General features: G+C 43.7%; 1 protein-coding gene across 1 annotated transcript; it reads right to left on the bottom strand.

Annotated features, from left to right (window-relative positions):
* Nucleotides 1–15916: 15916 nt before the first annotated feature.
* On the bottom strand, nucleotides 15917–16699 carry LOC134287156 (uncharacterized). Its single transcript, XM_062848823.1, has 2 exons — nucleotides 16351–16699; nucleotides 15917–16268 (listed from the first exon to the last, which is right to left on the bottom strand). The coding sequence occupies exons 1-2, from the start codon at nucleotides 16587–16589 to the stop codon at nucleotides 16112–16114; spliced, it is 396 nt and encodes a 131-aa protein (XP_062704807.1). The 5' UTR covers nucleotides 16590–16699; the 3' UTR covers nucleotides 15917–16111.
* Nucleotides 16700–18983: the final 2284 nt, after the last annotated feature.

Raw genomic sequence — 18983 nt, 5'->3', positions numbered from 1 at the left:
AATGATGGTAACCTCGAAGCAAAAGAGCCAAAAGAGGACAGGCGGACAGAGATTCATTCATTCATTTCATGCATTTATCGGTATATTACAACTTTATAATAAAACTGAATCAACAATTTTTTGCTATAACACTTGGGTCGTGACTGCAGTCCTCCAAGTCATCCGCATAAACAGACAAATTAGCCGGATTTCATTAAAATCGTTTCCCGGCAGTTGACTCCGAATCATTGCACATAACATCTTCCAGGGCGATGCTAAACAGCATGTATGAGAGTTCACCGCCTTGTCGCAGTCCCCAGAAAGATTTGAACAAACTAGATAGATCACCTGAAACCGTTTACATCCATCGTCGCTTGGATCAATCCAATAAATTTCCCGGAAAAGCCGTTCTCGTTCAAGATTTTTCATAGCTCTGTGCGGTCGATACTGTCCTATGCCGCTTTGAAATTGAAAAACAGGTGACGCGGTGGGACCTGGTATTCACGGCATTTTTTGGGAGATTTTCCGCACGGTGAGCATCTGATCTATTATTGAGCGGCCGTCAACGAAGCCGGCTTGATAACTTCCCACAAGCTCATTAACTTTGGGAGGCAGTCGACGGAAGATGGTCTGGAATAGCACTTTGTAGGCGGAATTCGTAATTGTGATCGCTCGAAAGCTCTCACACTCCAACTTGTCAACTTTCTTGGAGGTGCGGCATGGTCCTTTCCTTCCACTCCTCCGGTAGCGGTTCGTTCTCCCAGATGCGAACTATTAACTAATGCAGGCAGGTGACCAATTTTTTCGGGCCTATCTTGATGAGTGCATCTCCGGTATCATCCTTACCCGCTGACTTTTTGATCTTGAGCTGCTCGTTGTTGCTCTCTGCTGTACTGATGTTGTCATTACTTCCGCTGCCTTGGTCCTCCATGTATGCGCTCCTTGCACCATTCCCATCACAATTCCCATCCCTACCCCTTCACATTCCGGGTCCCGTTCCTACCCCAGCACATTTTGGCTCGAGGCACAAATCCGTTGCGGGACCGTTGAGCCTCTGGTAGAACATTCGTGTTTTTTTAGAACGGAACAGCAGTTCCATTTGTTCTCACACCGCTTCTTCCACATGGCGCTTTTTCTCCCGGAAGAAACAGATCTGCTGTTTCCGCGTTCTCTTATATTGTTCCACGGTCTGCCGAGACCCGTGCAGCAGCATGAACGCTGCGTTCTTTACTTCCAAAATCTCTCTACACTTATCTTCGAACCACGAATCGTATCTTCGGTTCCCTTCCTCATACCCAACAAAGGCGGAAAAAGAATCAAAAGCTGTAAAAGGTCTGGGAGAGCAGTTGCCAATCTAGACCGAAGTGATGCTCATGTCATCATGACCAACGAGTATATGTAAGTATTCGGGGGTCTTGAAGGTGAAGCGGTGCGATACTAAGCTCACGGATCTGGCAGCCGGTGCACGCAGTATCCCAGACAACCAGTAATCGTGTAAGATGTTGCAAAGGATTATAAAGTGAAGGCCATATGCGTGCATGCAACCATTTAGGCGCATGTGAAATGTACGTATTTCGCCTCCACTTTATCATCTTATGCAACATCTTATACGATCACTGGTTGACTGGGATAATACGTACTAGTACTGCTGGCATTTTTTAGGTGTTGAAACGAAACACAAATCTTGAGACTGCAAAGATAGAAACAAAATTTGCAGACGGTGTGCACGCGAATGCCATAAGGCACAACGCACTGTTCGAAACCTCCCAAGTGTCTGATCTGTTCCGGGAGATTTACGAGCAGCAAACACCCGACGGGAGTCTCCAATTTCCCGGTCACCATGAGAGCCTCAGTTGTAAATTCATAGTAAAGGTAATGTAACTGAACCGGAACCACTGTGACGTAGCCCAGCAACTGCTATATCAGGCATTTACTGAGTGAAGGATGGATATTGTCATAATAGCGAAACCACACCGAGTAACCGCAGAGAACGGCAAGGGCTTGACTACAAGCTACGTAAGCGTAGGGTCAATGAAGAAGGGGAGGGGTTTGAGATACCCACAAATGAGTTCACGTAGGTTATGGACAGAGCCTAATTGGCTTGCGGGCTGCAAAACGGTGAGTCGAACAGGAGAGTGTCCAACATAACTCTGGTCCTCACAAGCTCCTACCTCATGCTTCCACGGTTCAAGCGACCGTTACTGAAACCGAAAATGAAAGATTACGAACTGATTCAATGGCAATGACTTTTAGCGCGTAACAACGGACAAGAATTGGAACTTAGAATGTATTAACCCTAGCTCAGCAGAGTATACTGGTACAACTAGCCAATGAGGCATGCCGTATGAAGCTTGAGATCTTAGGACTGAGCGAAGTCCGTTGGCCGAACTTTGGAGAACACAGATTGACGTCGGGTCAAATTCTGCTATGCTCTGGCCTACGAGGTGAACACGCTCCTCGCCACCGTGGAGTTGGTTTCCTGCTCAGTGCTCACGCTCAAGCTGCGCTCACGAAGTGGGAACCTATTATTGAGAGGATAATTGTAGCCAGATTCAGAACACGGGTTCGAAACCTTACCATGATCCAATATTACGCGCCAACCGAAGCTGCCGAATTGCAAGATAAAGAGAACTTTAACATTCAACTGAATGCTGTCGTGGACATGATTCCGAAAGGTGATATTAAGATCCTCATGGGCGACTTCAACGCGAAGGTTGGTTCCGACAACTCGGACTATGAGCACGTCATGGGACTTTACTATTACTTTAGAGCTTTTAGTAGAACTTGTTACTTCAGACTCTAGTTTAATTTAAAAACACTTCACTAATACTTTACTTTTGCAAAAGAAAATAAAAAATGAATAACTCTTTTAAAGAAAAACTAGAAAGGACGAGCAAATTCCTTTTAATTCTACTACTGTGCTTATCTTCGGACAGATAGGCCTATTTCGTCTGTGACTTACAGACTTCTTCAGTGTCAAGTGCTGACACGAGTCGAGCACTTGACACTGAAGAAGTCTGTAAGTCACAGACGAAATAGGCCTATCTGTCCGAAGATAAGCACAGTAGTAGAATTAAAAGGAATTTGCTCGTCCTTTCTAGTTTTTCTTTAAAAGAGTTATTCATTTTTTATTTTCTTTTGCAAAAGTAAAGTATTAGTGAAGTGTTTTTAAATTAAACTAGAGTCTGAAACGTCATGGGACGCCATGGTCTCGGAGAAATGAGCGAAAACGGAGAGTTGTTTGCAGAGTTTTGTGGTAACAATGACATGGTGATTGGGGGATCGCTCTTTCCTCATCGACCAGTGCACAAAGTGACATGGGTTTCTCGTTATGGCGTCACGGAAAATCAAATCGACCACATCTGCATTAGTTGAAAATGGAGGCGGAGTCTTCTTGATGTGCGGAACATACGTAGCGCCAACATTGCGTCCGACCATCATCTCCTAATCGGCGAGATTCGACTGCGCACTGCTAGGAACCAGCGACAGGAGGAGAAAATCGGGCGCCGGTTCAACACACGCCAACTGGAAGACTCTGCGCTGAAAAGATCCTTCGTCGAGGAGCTAGAGAACCGTGCTGCGGATATTCCGGAAGGTGGAAGCGTAAAAGACGCCACCAAGATAATTTGGGTGAGCTACGCACCCGAAGAAAGCAGTGGATCACAGATGATACATAGACGAAGTTAGAGGAGCGAAGGAAATCCAAAGCCGCGATAGAGCGAGCGAAAACACGAAGAGCCAAAGCCGTAGCCCGTCAGCGCTATTCGGCTCTCGAGCAAGTTCTCTAGAATAAAGTGAAACGCTCATGTAAGCGGGACTCCTTAGCCGTCGAAGGCGAGAAAGCCGCAAACACCGGCGACATCCGTTTCCTCTACGATGTTTTACGTCACCTTAGTGGGACTAAGATGAATGCTACGATGCCAATGAAAGACACGTCTGGACAGCTACTGACCGACCCGCCTGACCAGTTGAACCGCTGGTTCGAGCACTTTGGAAACCTTTTTCAAGTATCGGCCACGCCATCAACACCTCAGCATGATCCGCCAAGGGTTCGAGGCATTACCCGTGTCCATCAGTGCAGGACATAGAAACAGCCATCCGTAGCATGAAATCGAACAGGGCCGAGATGCTGACAGCTGACCCCGTAGTATCCGCACAACTACTGCATCAATTATTCTGCAACATATGGGAAACCGCGACATTTCCGGCCGACTGGATGCAAGGCGTCTTAGTAAAGGTACCCAAAAAGGGTGACCTGACTGTATGTGATGATAATTGGCAGGGCATCATGTTACTGTGTATCGTTCTCAAAGTCCTCTGCAAAGTGATCCTTAACCGGATACAGAAGAAGATTGATGCAACTCTCTGACCGCAGCAAGCAGGATTCCGTGCCGGACGATCCTGTGTGGACCATATTGTAACGCTCCGTATTATTCTGGAGCAAATCAATGAATTCCAAGAGTCTCTCTACGTGGTGTTCATTGATTACGAAAAAGTTTTCGAACGTCTCAATCATGCAAACCTGTGGGAAGCCCTCAGGCAAGGATCTTCCTGAGAAAATCATCGGCCTCATTGAAGCACAGTACAGGGCATTTTCGTGCAGAGTCGTTGCTGGAGTGAGGCAAGGATGTATACTATCACCGCTACTGTTCCTCATCGTAATCGACGAGATCCTGGTACGATTGACTGTGAACCAAAACGTGGATTGCTGTGGCAGCCCATTACCATGGAGCACCTAAATGACTACGAATTGGCTGATGACGTTGCTCTCCTAGCTCAACGGCGCTCTGATATGCAGAGCAAACTCGATGACCTAGTCAATTGCTCCTCATCGGCAGATCTTACCATCAACGTCAACAAGATCAAATCGTTGGATGTAAACACGGTCAACCCTTCCAGCTTGTCGGTAGCTGGGCAATCAGTGGAGAGTGTTGAAAGCTTCCAATACCTTGGTAGCAAAAAGGCGGCCGATGGCGGTACCAAGATCAACATAGGTGCACGAATCAAGAAGGCGAGGGCTGCTTTTGCGAGTTTTAGAAATGTATGGAAAAACAAACCGATCAGTCGACGCACCAAAATCCGAATTCCTAACTCGAACGTTAAATCTGTGCTGCTATACGCCAGTGAAACCTGTTGTGTATCAGTGGAGAACACGCAACGGCTGCAGGTCTTCATCAATAGATACCTGCAGTTGTAGGAAATTGATAATGTTATTCTAAAATAATGAGAAGATGATTTGCTTCGGTGTCCCGAGACATGTGCTCGTTGTTAGGGGCAACGAGAAGTAACGGTCATAAGAGTCGGGGACCTACTTGGAAGGGAGAATTGACTGAGACGTGGTGATATAAAGACGCTGTTTTAGAGCGCAAGAAATTGAAGAATTAGATTTTCCGTTCATCATCTGATCGTGGTTTATTCAATACAGGATTGAATCTTACTTTGGATTCGAGCTAGACCCTACAACCTGGCGACGAGGATAAACTTAGGTAAGCTTTAAAAAATGAAGCTGAAAAGCGAAAAAAAATGCCTGGGCTGGGAGAGTCCACTGAAAGAAGTTGCTTAAATGCGTTGTAATAACTGAAAATGTTCAGTAAACCCCGGACCGGGAGGGTCCACTTTGAGGAAATGCTTAAATGCGGTTACAGAACTGAAGGAATTCAGTACATCCCGGATCGGGAGGGTCCACTATGAGAAGTTGCATAAATGCGTTGTCAAAGTCCCGGGCTGGGAGAGTCCACTGTGGTAATTCGCTTAAATGCGGTGTAATTACTGAAGGAATTCAGTAAAACCCGGACCGGGAGGGTCCACTATGTGAGAAAATGCTTAAATGCGATGCCATGACCAAAAGAGGCAGTACAACCCGGACCGGGAGGGTCCACTAAAGTTGAAAAAAAATGCATGCTGGCAGCGCCTGGGCTGGGAGAGTCCACTTACTTGGAGGCTAAAAGAAAACGGACCGGGAAGATCCACTGATTTGCTGCATGTTGGCAGAGTCTAAACTGGGAGAGTTTGCCTAAAATAATTGTTGTACTGAATTATGTTGCATTTGAAGCATAATTGTCCAGAACTGGGAGAGTTAAAAAAAATGGAAGTAGAAGAAAACGTTTGTTTGCAAAAGTGTCTTGTTTTGACAATTGAAGTGGTAAAGTATGTTGCCTAGGATACCATTGTACTACGTGCCTACTGTGATGGAATTCAAAGCTCATATTCAAATGTGATCTAATGCGCTGTAGGTTATTTATGAGTGATTCTGGAATATGCAGCCTGATATTGGTTGGTAATGTTAAGTTAGTCAGCACTCGTGGGTTGTTGTTCGCGATTCGCGCAAATGGGAAGGATTTGAATTTTAATTATTATAACATCCAAGGGCTATATGCTAGCGATATAGCATAAGCTGCTGCCATCCCCACTCGGTCTCTGTCAGTAATAGGACTAACAGAACAAAGAAGAAGAAGAAGAAGAAGAAGAAGAAGAAGAAGAAGGGATATATGCGATCTTCACAACATATGGATTCTAGGATGAGCTGAAACAATCAAAGTGGTAAGATTACAGAGCTGAACGTTATACCGCAGAGTTCTACTTACAGCTTTAACATCGGACGCTGGACTGAAGTATGACAATTTCATTCGAAAAAAAAAACTGCTACATACATGAACAAAGGCAATTCGGGGAACACAGTGATTAAAACGAAAGTGGAAATGGAATTAATAAAGAAAACAATAAAAGGTTACATATAAAATATAAATACAGATTTTCTCAACGAGGAGTGCATTGTAACGCGAATAGAAAGGAGTATCGGATGAATTAGGGCAGCAATGTAGAAACAATGTAAGTTACCTCAAACTAGCAACATGGGCAAACCAGAGCAACAGTATAAAGAAGTTTGTGAAATAGGGTAGACTCGCGGAGAAAATGACCAATGCTGCACAACTATAGATAGGTCGCACTTGAAATAAAGAACAAACAATCAGAAAAAGATTTTGTAACGAAGCGTTTTACAATAAATACTTTATTTTACACTTATGGAATAAAAAAGCAAAAGAAGGATTGTAGGAAATTGATAATGTTATTCTAAAATAATGAGTAGATGATTTGCTTCGGTGTCCCGAGACATGTGCTCGTTGTTAGGGGCAACGAGAAGAAACGGTCATAAGAGTCGGGGACCTACTTGGAAGGGAGAATTGACTGAGACGTGGTGATATAAAGACGCTGTTTCAGAGCGCAAGAAATTGAAGAATTAGATTTTCCGTTCATCATCTGATCGTGGTTTATTGAATACAGGATTGAATCTTACTTTGGATTCGAGCAAGACCCTACAGCAGTATATAATTTGTGCAAGGTGGCCTCACAATTGGATCTCCAACGTGGAGCTCCATCGTCGATGTCATCAAAAGCCGATAGCGACATAAATTCGGGAGCGAAAGTGAAGGTGGGTCGGCCACACTCTACGCAGGGGCGGAAACGTAATCTGCAAACAAGCGTTAGACTGGAACCCAGCAAGACATCGCAGCAGAGGCAGACCTAGAAGCTCATGGCGGCGTAGCCTCAACAACGAAATCATGCAAGTCTTCAGAAATTTGACCTGGCCACAGGTCAAGGCGATGGCTGGCAATCGCCCGCCCAGGATGGAAATCTTTCAATTCGGCCCTCTGCACCACCCAGGACTAAAAGTAAGGTGCCCAGGACTGAAAGTAAGTAAGTAATTGGCTTGTGGATGGTTCCAAAATGACGACAAAATGTACTACGGATCCAGGAATTCGTATCAATATCTCACGAGGGATTCGTGATCGCCAGGCTAAACGGGGTCTTTTTCTTTATCTTGAGCTGTTATGCGCTTCCTTGGTAGTCGATAGAGCAGTTCACGTAGATGTTGGACTATATGACGATAGAGTGAACAGGTTGAATGCCATTGATAATATCAGGTGATGGTAATCACTCTCATTCTTGTTTACAAACGTAAGGTACCCCGGGGCAAGTGAGAATCGGGGGCAAGTGAGACCTATAGCTAGTATTTTTTTATTATTTATTTTTAAGACTAACATTCTTCATGGAAAACATAGGTATCACACCTACGGATACTTTGAATACAAAAAATGTTATTGTTTCAACCATAAAGAGACCATATACGTTATTGTTGTTCATATGTAATTTTCAATTCACCAGGTAAGATTGACGTGCTCTACTACATTCGTCGTTTAAAAATAAATTTGTTATTCTACAAATAATTTTTTGGTTTCAGGATAGTATTTCGAATTCATGCAAATGATTTCAAGCGAAAAAGCTGTATTTTATTTTTATTTATTACCTTTAGTTTACTGCTCTCACTTGCCCCAGTGCATTTCGCTATCTGGGGCAAGTGGGACCTATGAGAATAAACAAAGACAATTTTATGGGTTCATCTCGCCTTGCCCAACCTAAGATGAAATTAGCACGAAAGTCAATAAAAATTGACGCGATAAGTAATCTACTGTTGAATTATACTTTATTACCTCTACTTAGATGATGAAATTCTTGTTAAAAATGGTAAAACCTTGGGTAAAACAAAAAAATCTAAAGCATGTATTTTTTATGTTCTTTTTTCTAAATATCTTCCATTTTTTCACTTTACGCTGCATAATGCATTCTTCTGAGCATTCGGGAACCGTCCATAAAAAATTGAAGTAGGGAAATGGCCTTTTCAAAATTCATGATTAAAAAAAAACATTATTTAATGATCGTAAGATTATGTAAGGGAGAAGATATTACTGCAAATCTCGAAACCCCAGATTTACTATTGGTGATAATCATTAACTATATAATATAAGACCAAGTTTCGAAATCTTTTGTCTCTTCACTTTACGGCGCTTTTTGTATAAAAAATCAATTTATTTTGCATGAGCTGCTAGAGTTGATTCAATTTCCCCCAGCGATTTGTTATGTGTTTCATAATTTATGCATGATACCATAAACCTCTTCTTATTTTAATCTCTAAACATAGTCATTCATATAAGAGATTTATGGTTTATGTTACCTTATTTGTTGCAATTTATATTTAGCCCTTTGAACAAAAACTCTGAATAGGTCCCACTTGCCCCGTGAAACGCAGTAAATGAAGATCTGCTACACTTTTCATTATATGCATAATATATGGAATGTAAAAAATTTAAAACAGTTTTAATGCACGTCAATAAGTACAAATATGCCAACAACGTCTTTTGGGTCCAATGGAATTATTAAAAAAATTGTGTTCTGAAACTTTTGGCATGACAAAACCAAATTAGCATTTTTTTGGGTTCCACTTGCCCCGGGGTACCTTATCCACTTCCGAACGTTTTTGGTTCGATCGAATCCGTAACCCATTTGATTTTGCTGGTGTAAATGGAAATGCGAACAATACACGTTTGAAATAAGAATGCCTGCCCCGTAGGCTGCGGATTATTTTTGAAAAGTTTTTGAAACCTGGAATTCGTAAGCTCTTTTGTATTAAAATGACGTAAAAAGAGAAACCTCTGAATCTGAGCCAAAAATATTGAGATTTAGAAGTGGCTTGGAAGTGGCGCAATCGCTTCAAAGTCGAAATTTCTAGGAATAAAAAGTGTCATAACTTTTTCAATTTTCAACCGATTTTCAATCTTTTTTTCATGAATCTCTCACAAATTAAATTTCAAATAAACTTGTACAACATTTTTTTTCCAAAGTCACGCAAAATATGAGTTCTTTAAGATTTAAGTTATTTTTTTCTTCTTTCCACAAAAAAAATAACGTTGGGAAACGATAACTTTTAAACCGCTTGACCAATTTCAAATCTACTGGCTTGCTTTTGTAGATATTTCGGTTCGCGAACTATAATGGCCAATGGGAAGTACCTTAAAAGTGAGCGGACTTATTTTGTGCACAGACATACATACATACTAGCGTGGTTTAAAACATCGTCAGATTCTATGTCTTCTTCCAAAGTTTGAGCTCATTTGGTTGAAAATTGAGAGTGCACAAGCCCTTCAAAGTTTGTATGGGAATTACTATGGGAAAACGATGTTTTTCATTCAATCGCCCGTGGTATTTCCCCAAGTGCCCTAGAGGGTTGACCCTTGGTGCTGTGCTCCTATGCTACTTTATCAGCTACAACTTTGCCGAAGACCGCATTCAAATCGGATGCCTCATTAATTAGTTATCGATTTGTATTAAACTGGACAAACTTTAACAGTGATCCTCCAGCTTCCCAGCAGGCAACATTGCAGCATATGGCTCCAAACATAGCACACTGAAATCATGGCCACTATGTTCCATTGCAAAATGAAGTGAGTTTAATCATCATGAGTAAAGATTTCGATTTTGGATAAAGTTTTTAAATTCGATTTCTATGTGAAATTTCAAAAAATCGCCATAAATTGAACACTTCTGCGATCATTATCATCATCATCAACTTTCACAAGTTGTATCAAACGTAAAAACGTAACTGCGAAATTATTAAACTGGCTTCTGAAATTATTAAACTGGTGTTCGGTTTTGTACTACAGGGTATTGGATGGAAAAATAGCAGAGAAAGCAGTAAAACACGTCTTTACAGGTCGAGGTAACAAAATGGTGTGATCTTTATTCATTTCCTTTTCCCTCTTCATTCGTGCCCCATTGCGTTACACTAATGGTCCATTCACACAGTCGATTGCGTATTCGATGAATGCGTGATGCTCAATGGCACAATGATGCTCAATGGCACAGTGCTGCCATCACTCCTCCTCATCGCGCTGAGATCGTAGACCAATCCTCTCGCGTATGTTCTCCAGCTTCACCCTGTTCAGCGGTTTTGTTAGTATGTCCGCCAACATGTCCGCCGATGGGCAATACGTTACATTTATGTTGCGTGATTCTGCCAAATCCTTCACGAAGTGATATTTGGTGTCCACGTGCTTGGATCGCTTCAGTCCTGCGTTCTCGTCCAACATCTTGATGCAACTTTGGTTGTCTTCGAAGATCTGCACTGGTTTCTGTACAGGCTCCCCGAAGTCCTTTAGTAGCTTTTTGAGCCAAAGCAGCTCCCGGCAACTTTCAGCTAACGAAATATACTCCGCTTCGGTCGATGAAAGCGCCACACACGCTTGCTTTCTGGCACACCACGAAATCAAGCCACCACCCAAGCGAAATAGGTAGCCCGAATTTGATTTCCGGTCCTTTACATTTCCGGCCCAGTCTGCGTCCGCGTATCCCTGAAGTTCTTCTTTGCTGGCACCTAATACCAACTTCAGCTCGCTTGTCGCCTTCAGGTAGCGCAGAACCCTTTTCGCTTCCGTCCAATCAGCATTCGTTGGCTTGCTCACCTGTCTTCCAAGAATCGATGTACTTATAGCGATGTCTGGCCGGGTATTCACTGATAGATACAGCAAACCACCGACGAGGCTCTGGAACTTGTCATTGTTCGGTAGACTCTCCAACTCCTCCTTTTGCTGTAGATATCCGACGTCCATAGGAATCCGTGATACCTTCGCATCCGCAAGTCCAAACTGTTCAACCAGCTTGTCGATGTATGCCTTTTGGTCCAAGCAGTAGGCGTTACCTTCTTTCGTCACTCTTATCCCCAAAAAATGCTTCACCTCGCCAAGTGTTGTTATTTGAAACTCCGTAGCCAAAGCCTTCACAATCCCGTCGTATTCCTTGTCATTGGAGGTGACGATCAGCATATCATCCACATAGACGAGGATATACACTGTGCTGTCGTTCTTCTTCCGCACAAACAGGCACGGATCAGCTTCCGCCTGCTTGAATCCGAGTCGCGTCAGAACATTTTTCAGCTTCTCGTTCCAAACTCTGGCTGATTGCTTCAATCCGTAGAGGCTTTTGCGCAACCGACAAACCTTGTCACTTTCAACTTGTAGTCCAGGTGGTGCCCGCATGTAGATGGTCTCCTTCAAATCGCCATTCAAATATGCCGTCTTCACATCAACGTGCCTTACCTTCATTCCGTCTCGCCCGGCGACGGTCAACAGAGTACGAAGCGTCACTTGCTTCGCGACGGGGGCGAACACCTCGTCGTAATCCAGGCCGTACCGTTGTGTGAAACCTTGCGCCACTAATCTAGCTTTATAACGTATTATTTTACCTTGCTCATCCTGTTTCTTCTTGTAGATCCAGCGGCATCCGATCGTCTTGCTTCCTGGCGGCACCGATGTCAACTCCCAAGCCTTGCATTCCCGCAGCGACTTCAGCTCGTCGTTCATGGCTGCCTTCCAGTGATCACTCTCAGGACCACTTACCGCCTCATGGTAACTACGAGGCTCGTCCTGCTGGCACTTGGCTAACCTGCCATCCGCCATATAACGTTCAGGTGGAATACCTTTCGTTGACCTTGCTGACCGACGAGGTGTACCTGTGAGTTGCTCATCCTGAAAGTGGTTCGACTCCTCCTGGATAGGAATGATATTCTCATCTCGGCAAGATTCTTCACTTCCACTGGCATCTTCATACACGCTTTGGTCTGCTGGATCGTCGAAGCCACGAACCAAATTCTCGCAAGACTCTTCATCGAAACCACGAAATTCTTCATCGCTATCTTCGTCCGGACCACCATCTGATTCATCAGATTCTTCATCGGACCCGACGTCCGACTCCTCCTGCTCCACGTTGCCAGTTGACCTTGCCGGCAGCTGAGCCAGCTCGAAGAAATCCTCAGCGACTGCATCTTCAACCTTCTCACCCGACTGCAAGAAACGAGCATCACGACTGAAAACGACTTCGTTTGTCTTCAAGTCGATGAAACGCCACGCTTTATGCTGCTGGGAGTACCCAACGAAAGTCATTTTCCGCGCCTTCGACTGCAGCTTCGTCCGCTTCTCCTTCGGGATGAACACGTACGCCTCTGAACCGAACACCTGAAGCATGCTCATGTCCGGTTTCGTCCCGTACCAAATATCGTAGGGCGTCTGCTGTACCGGCTTCGTTGGCAGCATATTCTGCAGACAGTTTGCCGTGTTAACCGCTTCGGCCCAGTATCGATAGTGCAATCCTGACTCAATGATCATGCACCGAGCCATTTCCACGAGCGAACGGTTCTTCCGCTCCGCGACTCCGTTCTGCTGCGGCGTGTATGCTGTCGTGAACTGCTGCTGAATGCCCTCCTGCTTGAGAAATTTAACCAATTCTGCGCTGCGATACTCTCCTCCTTGATCCGATCTAATGATCTTCGGAGTCCTTCCGAACTGCGTTTTCACCAGACGCACGAAATCCCGGATAGCATCCACCGTGTCCGACTTTCTCTTCAGAATGTACAGAGTGGTATAGCGGCTGTAGTCATCGATTAGCGATAGGAAGTATCGACGACCACCAGGTGTAGCCGTATTCATCGGCCCGCACAAGTCGGTGTGGATCAAATCCAACACTGCCTTTGACTTCCGCTTCGCCTTCTTGGGGAATGGCAGCCTTGCCATCTTCCCTTCCAAGCAGGGTTCACAAGTAATTTTCACTGAGCAGTTACGTACCTTGATGCCGGTTGCCAAACCTTTACGCTCCAGATCCAGAATAGCTTGAGGATCACGGTGTCCCAGCTTCCGGTGCCATTCGTGTATGCAGTCCTTTGCATGGCACTGTCCCGAAACCGCATTCGCTCGTTCCACCATTTGGAGATGGTAGAGGCCCTTGCTCGACGGTGCAACTGCAGCAATCCTGTCACCGTTCGCGATCGTGCAGCCGTTCTTGTCGAAGATGACTCTCGCTCCCTTCTGAACGAGCCTGCCAACCGACACGAGATTCATGTCGAGCTCCGGAACGAATAGCACTTCACTGAGCGAAATCTGCTTTTCGTCACCACCGCCTCCGACGCAAGAAAATTTACACGATCCGAAGCCTTTCACTACCGCCCGTTTACCGTCGGCAACTGTTACGGATTTCGGAGTGTCCTGCCGCGGTTCACTCAACGACACGAAATACTTCCGATTCGCGCACATATGCGAACTCGCGCCGGAATCGACAATCCACTCTTTCGTCGCGCACTCACTGGCAAGAAACGTAAACGCTTCCGATTCCGATTTGGCAAGCTTTGCCTTCGCTTGCTTTTTCGACACTTTCGTCTGTTCACGATGCCCACTCGCTTCTGAGCTACTGGCACCTTCTTCTTTCTTCTGCCGCTGCTACAAGATGCAGTTCTTCTTCTTATGGCCGGGCTTCTCACAGAAAAAACACACCACACTTTTCTTCTTATCGTCCGCTTTCAGAACAACCGAATCCACTGCCGATGGTTCCCGCCGCTTGAGCACTTCGTTAATTATCTTCCCCTTCACTAGCTGCAGGGTCAGCTCATCATCGGCTCGGTTTTCCAGCGTCGTCGTCAGTGCATCGAACGAACTTGGCAAACTTCGAAACACTAGAACCACTTGGAGGTCTTCGTCCAGCTTTGTACCGGCATTAGTCAGCTTCTCGAACAAATCCTCGAACTCCATCAAGTGTTCTTCGATGTTGTCGCCGTCGTGGTACTCCATGTCGCAGATTCGTTTGAGCAGTTGCACTTTGGTCGTTAGCGTCTTCTTCTGGTGCTGCTTTTCCAAATTGTCCCACACTTCCTTCGCGGAATTCATATTCCGGATGTGTCCGTGTTGACTTCTTGTCAGCAACAAACCGATCGTCGCGCGCGCTCGCTGGTCTCCCTCGTCCCAGGCAGCCACCGCCGCCGCGTTCGATCCGGAAGCATCCAGTTGCGGCTTCACTCCCGGCGAGACGTACTTCCAAAGTCCTTCTCTCACTAACAAAAACTCGACTTCCAACTTCCACGAATCGTAATTATCGTTCGTCAACTTCGCGATACCGATCTTCTCCATTTTGTCGAATTTAAAAATGTCCAAAACAATTCAACAAAATATCCACGACTTGTCTCTACGTGTTCACTTTGCACAAAAAAAAATGGCTACTTCACAGGCCCATGACCTATTGGATGGAAAAATAGCAGAGAAAGCAGTAAAACACGTCTTTACAGGTCGAGGTAACAAAATGGTGTGATCTTTATTCATTTCCTTTTCCCTCTTCATTCGTGCCCCATTGCGTTACACTAATGGTCCATTCACACAGTCGATTGCGTATTCGATGAATGCGTGATGCTCAATGGCACAATGATGCTCAATGGCACAGTGCTGCCATCACAGGGTACCTGCACCAGTTCGTAATGGGACTGACTTGCGATTACTCTTCATTACGGTGTTGTTTTTCGATTTTGCTGCACAAACTATATATTTTTATTCACGCAGCTGAAAGCTCATCCGAAGAAAGATCGAAAACTGACGTTCACTCTCATTCTTGTTTTCGATCGAATCCACTTTCGAACGTAAATCATTCGCATTTCCGTATACGCCTGCAAAACGAAACGGGCTATGGATTCGAACGAACCAAATACGTTCGAAACCGGATACATCCGTAAACAAGAATCAGGGGGATTATCTCAATTTTGCCCAAAAAGCAGATGGGACTGACTTGCGATTCACGGCAGCATAGCATGGTCAAAAATTATGATTTGACCGTAATTGTGTATTCGCAAATTCGATCAAATTCTTCGCAATCCAAATCAAATCATGTTTTCAAAGTAGGTACTGTTGAGCAGAAAGCTTTTGAATTGAGATCGGAATTGAATTCGAGGGACAATTATTCAATTTTAATAACCTCCTATTCGTTGTACACAAACTGGTATGCCTTCCCTAATGAACCAACCAAATTTACAGGGTAAGGGGCTGTCCATAAACCACGTGATCATAAGGGGGGGGGGGGGGTTCGGCCAATGACCATTTTGTATGGACGAATAAAAAATTTTGTATGGACAAATGACCACGCGGGGGGGGGGGTTGAGAAGTCCCAAAAAAATGACCACGTGGTTTATGGACAGCCCCTAAGTTCTTTGAATCAACAAAATTAATATTCTTCCACCTTAAAACATTCAAAAACCTATGTAGGATGCGTCAGGGAAAACCAAAACAAAGCTCCATTTATCACCTTCTTAATTCATTATTATATTTCCACAAAAACCTTGAACGTCCAATTCATCAGCGCCATAAGGAAGCATCTCTCATGTAGTTGAGCGTTCTACTCAGAAACACACTCAGTCCGACCCGATTCTTCTTTAGAGTACCTATGCCACCACCGGAAGACTGTTAGTTCCGTGTTGAACGCATTCGGCGTTATCGCATCATCTCCAGAAGTGGCAGATGGCACCCACCAGAGCACCGTCTTCTTCTGACGTCGTCGACCACGTTGACACTGCCGTTGGCATTGAAGTGGCGCGAACACCCGGCAGCGAGCAGATCAGTCCGAATGCAAACATCAAAAATGCCAACCACACGTAACTGTATGGGGAGGGGGAGGGGGTTGATCCAAATGAATGAACTCAAGCGGAAGTTTTAATTGTGGGATATGATTCTAACCGACCTGTTGGACTCGAGAAGGTTCAGCCACAGCCGCAGAACGATCTTTGTTATGGCGATCCAAACGAAGAAGATCTCTTTGATGGCTGTCGCCACGTACCAGGCAGCTTTCTGCAGTTGTGGAAGCGCTTTTTGCACCGTGGTTTGAGGAGTGGCTGACTGGTCGTCTTTCTCCGTGGTTTCCAGGAGTTTCCGAACGTATTGAACGTGTGGGCATTGGCTTGAAGAACAGGAACAATTCATTTTTTTTTACTGGAATTTCGGAGTTTTTTACCAAAAATGTTTTAGGTACTCTTTTACATGTACCAATGGAAACAAGGAAGTGATGGTCGGTCTCACAGCCTACTGTCTAGAGTAATTAACAAATTTCGTTAATGATCCACTGCACGAATTCATGCTGGCGATGACGATTTGGTCTTGGATTTGGTTCAGTTATCGCAAAAATCGCTTTGATGGGACCCTCTTTCTGGAAGATATATTTTTGCAATTTTAACTCATGCAAAGTTGAAAAAATAAAAACGAAAAAAAATCTTCGACTGAATTCTAGAAAAACTCCAAAAATCTACTCTTACAGAGTCAAAAAGTTCCTGCTAAATTAGTTTATTTTATTTTCTATCTGAAGTGAAAACATTTTGAAGAATTTTCTACAGATCTTGGAAGAATTAAGGATGTTTTTTTTTCGACATTTAGAAGTATTTTTGGAATTTTTGAGTTTGATTTTCCTTTTTGAATCGATGTTGAAGCCCCACGAAATCGACCGAATCGATTTTTTACATTTGATTTTTCTTTCGATTCAAAAATCTTTTTTCAGAATGTACTGTAGAATTTACCCATTAAAAAAACATAAAATCGATGGTCTATATAATCTAGGGTTAACTAAATCGAAGCATACCTGTATATCTCAGGGCAATCCCTCCCAGGAGTCTAAGTGAATCTTTCTCAGGATTCTGGAGTGGTCCTTCATATGGTCTACAGAGTCCCTTTCAAGGTTTTAGCGCATCCTTCTCTGGATTCTAGGTCAGTCTATCTCAGGATTCCAAACTTTTTATTTGAGAATCCCTCTCAGGATTTTAGATGAATTTCTTTTAATAATGTGGAGAATCCCTCTCAGGGTGCTGGGGCAATCTCTTTCAGGATACTAATGGGATGTATTTTATTACTGACGTAGAATTTCTCTCAGTATTCTAGGAGAACCCCTCTCAGTATTCTGGAAGAATCCGCCAGGGTGTTCTGGGGATATCCGTCTAAGCATTCTGGGAGAATCCCGAGGAAAAACTTCTCTCAGGATTCTGAGGCAATCCGTCACAGGATTCAGGGAGAATTCATTTCGGGAATCTGAAGAAATCCCTCAGGATACTGGAAGAATTCATCTAAACATTCTGAGAGAATCCATCTCAGAAAACTGGAGTAATCTCTTCCAGGATTCTAGGGAAATCCTTAACCCTCCTCATTTTTTACCCAAACCGTACACTACGTCAGCGAGCTGCTTCCAACGTGAGGCAAAAGGAAGGTTAATAGAATTCAGGGAGAATTCCTATTGAAAGGTCTTTCTCTCTTTTCTGGGATAAGATCTCTCAGGATGCTGGTGTGATAATTTTTAGCATTTTTAAGAAATCCCTCACAGAATTTTAGAGGAATCCTCAAAGTTATGGAAAAGTCCCTTTAAAAATTTTGGAGGATTTTTTCTTAGCAGTATTACATAGGAATACCTATCACAATTCTAGGGAGTCTTTGGATTCAAAGGGAATTCATTTCACGATCTTAGGGTATTTCCTACCAGGGTTCCATAACAAGGGTTAAATCGCGTTCAGGGTTCTACGAAATTTCTGGATGAGCTAAGTTGATTCTTCTAAGGATTCTGGAAGACCTCCACTTAGGATCCCACTCAGGAAGTCAGATTTCTTGGAAAATCATTCTCAGCATTCTCAGAATTGTGGTAAAATTCCTCTCACAATTCTGTGGGAATATTTCTTAGGATTCTGTGGGAATCCCACACAGGATTCTAGTGATATCCTTCTCAGGATGCTGGGTATTCTGCGGGTACTCTTCCCAAGATTCTCTGAAAATTCAGCTTTATTGGGGTAATACCCGTCAGGATTCTGGGGAAATTTCTCTTAAGATTGTTAGGAATTTGTTTCATGATTCTGGGGAAATTTTTATTTTTTATTATTTTTTTTTTATTATTTTTTATTTTTATTTATTGATGAATCTCTCACGAGATTCTGGGCAAAATACTCTAAATAAATTTGGATTTTGGAGAATCCCTCGCATAGATTTTGTGATGCCTCTTTGAGTTCGGAAGAAATCCTCCTCAGCATTCTACGAGAACCCCAGTAGAATTCTGTTTTCTGTATTCTGGAGCAGTTGCTCCCAGAAATCCGATTCAGGATTCTGGGAGAGTCTTTCTCAGTAATAATGGAAAATCCATGACAAGATTATGGGAAGATTCTCTTGAGATTCTATAAATAAAACATACCATGAACTTGAACTACATATAGCAAACGAATCATTTATAGTTTTGTAATATTTTATAATATCGAATCGATGTGAAAACATCGATTCAAAGCATTCGATTAAATCGGTGAATCGATTCTGCTGCTCCGATTCGAATCGATTCTCAAAAATCGATGTCCAAGC

Source organism: Aedes albopictus, chromosome 2 (genome assembly GCF_035046485.1).
Source record: "Aedes albopictus strain Foshan chromosome 2, AalbF5, whole genome shotgun sequence".
Classification (NCBI taxonomy): Eukaryota; Metazoa; Arthropoda; class Insecta; order Diptera; family Culicidae; genus Aedes; species Aedes albopictus.
The sequence above is the reverse complement of the archived record's forward strand: the minus strand, read 5'-3'. Positions and strand labels throughout refer to the sequence as shown.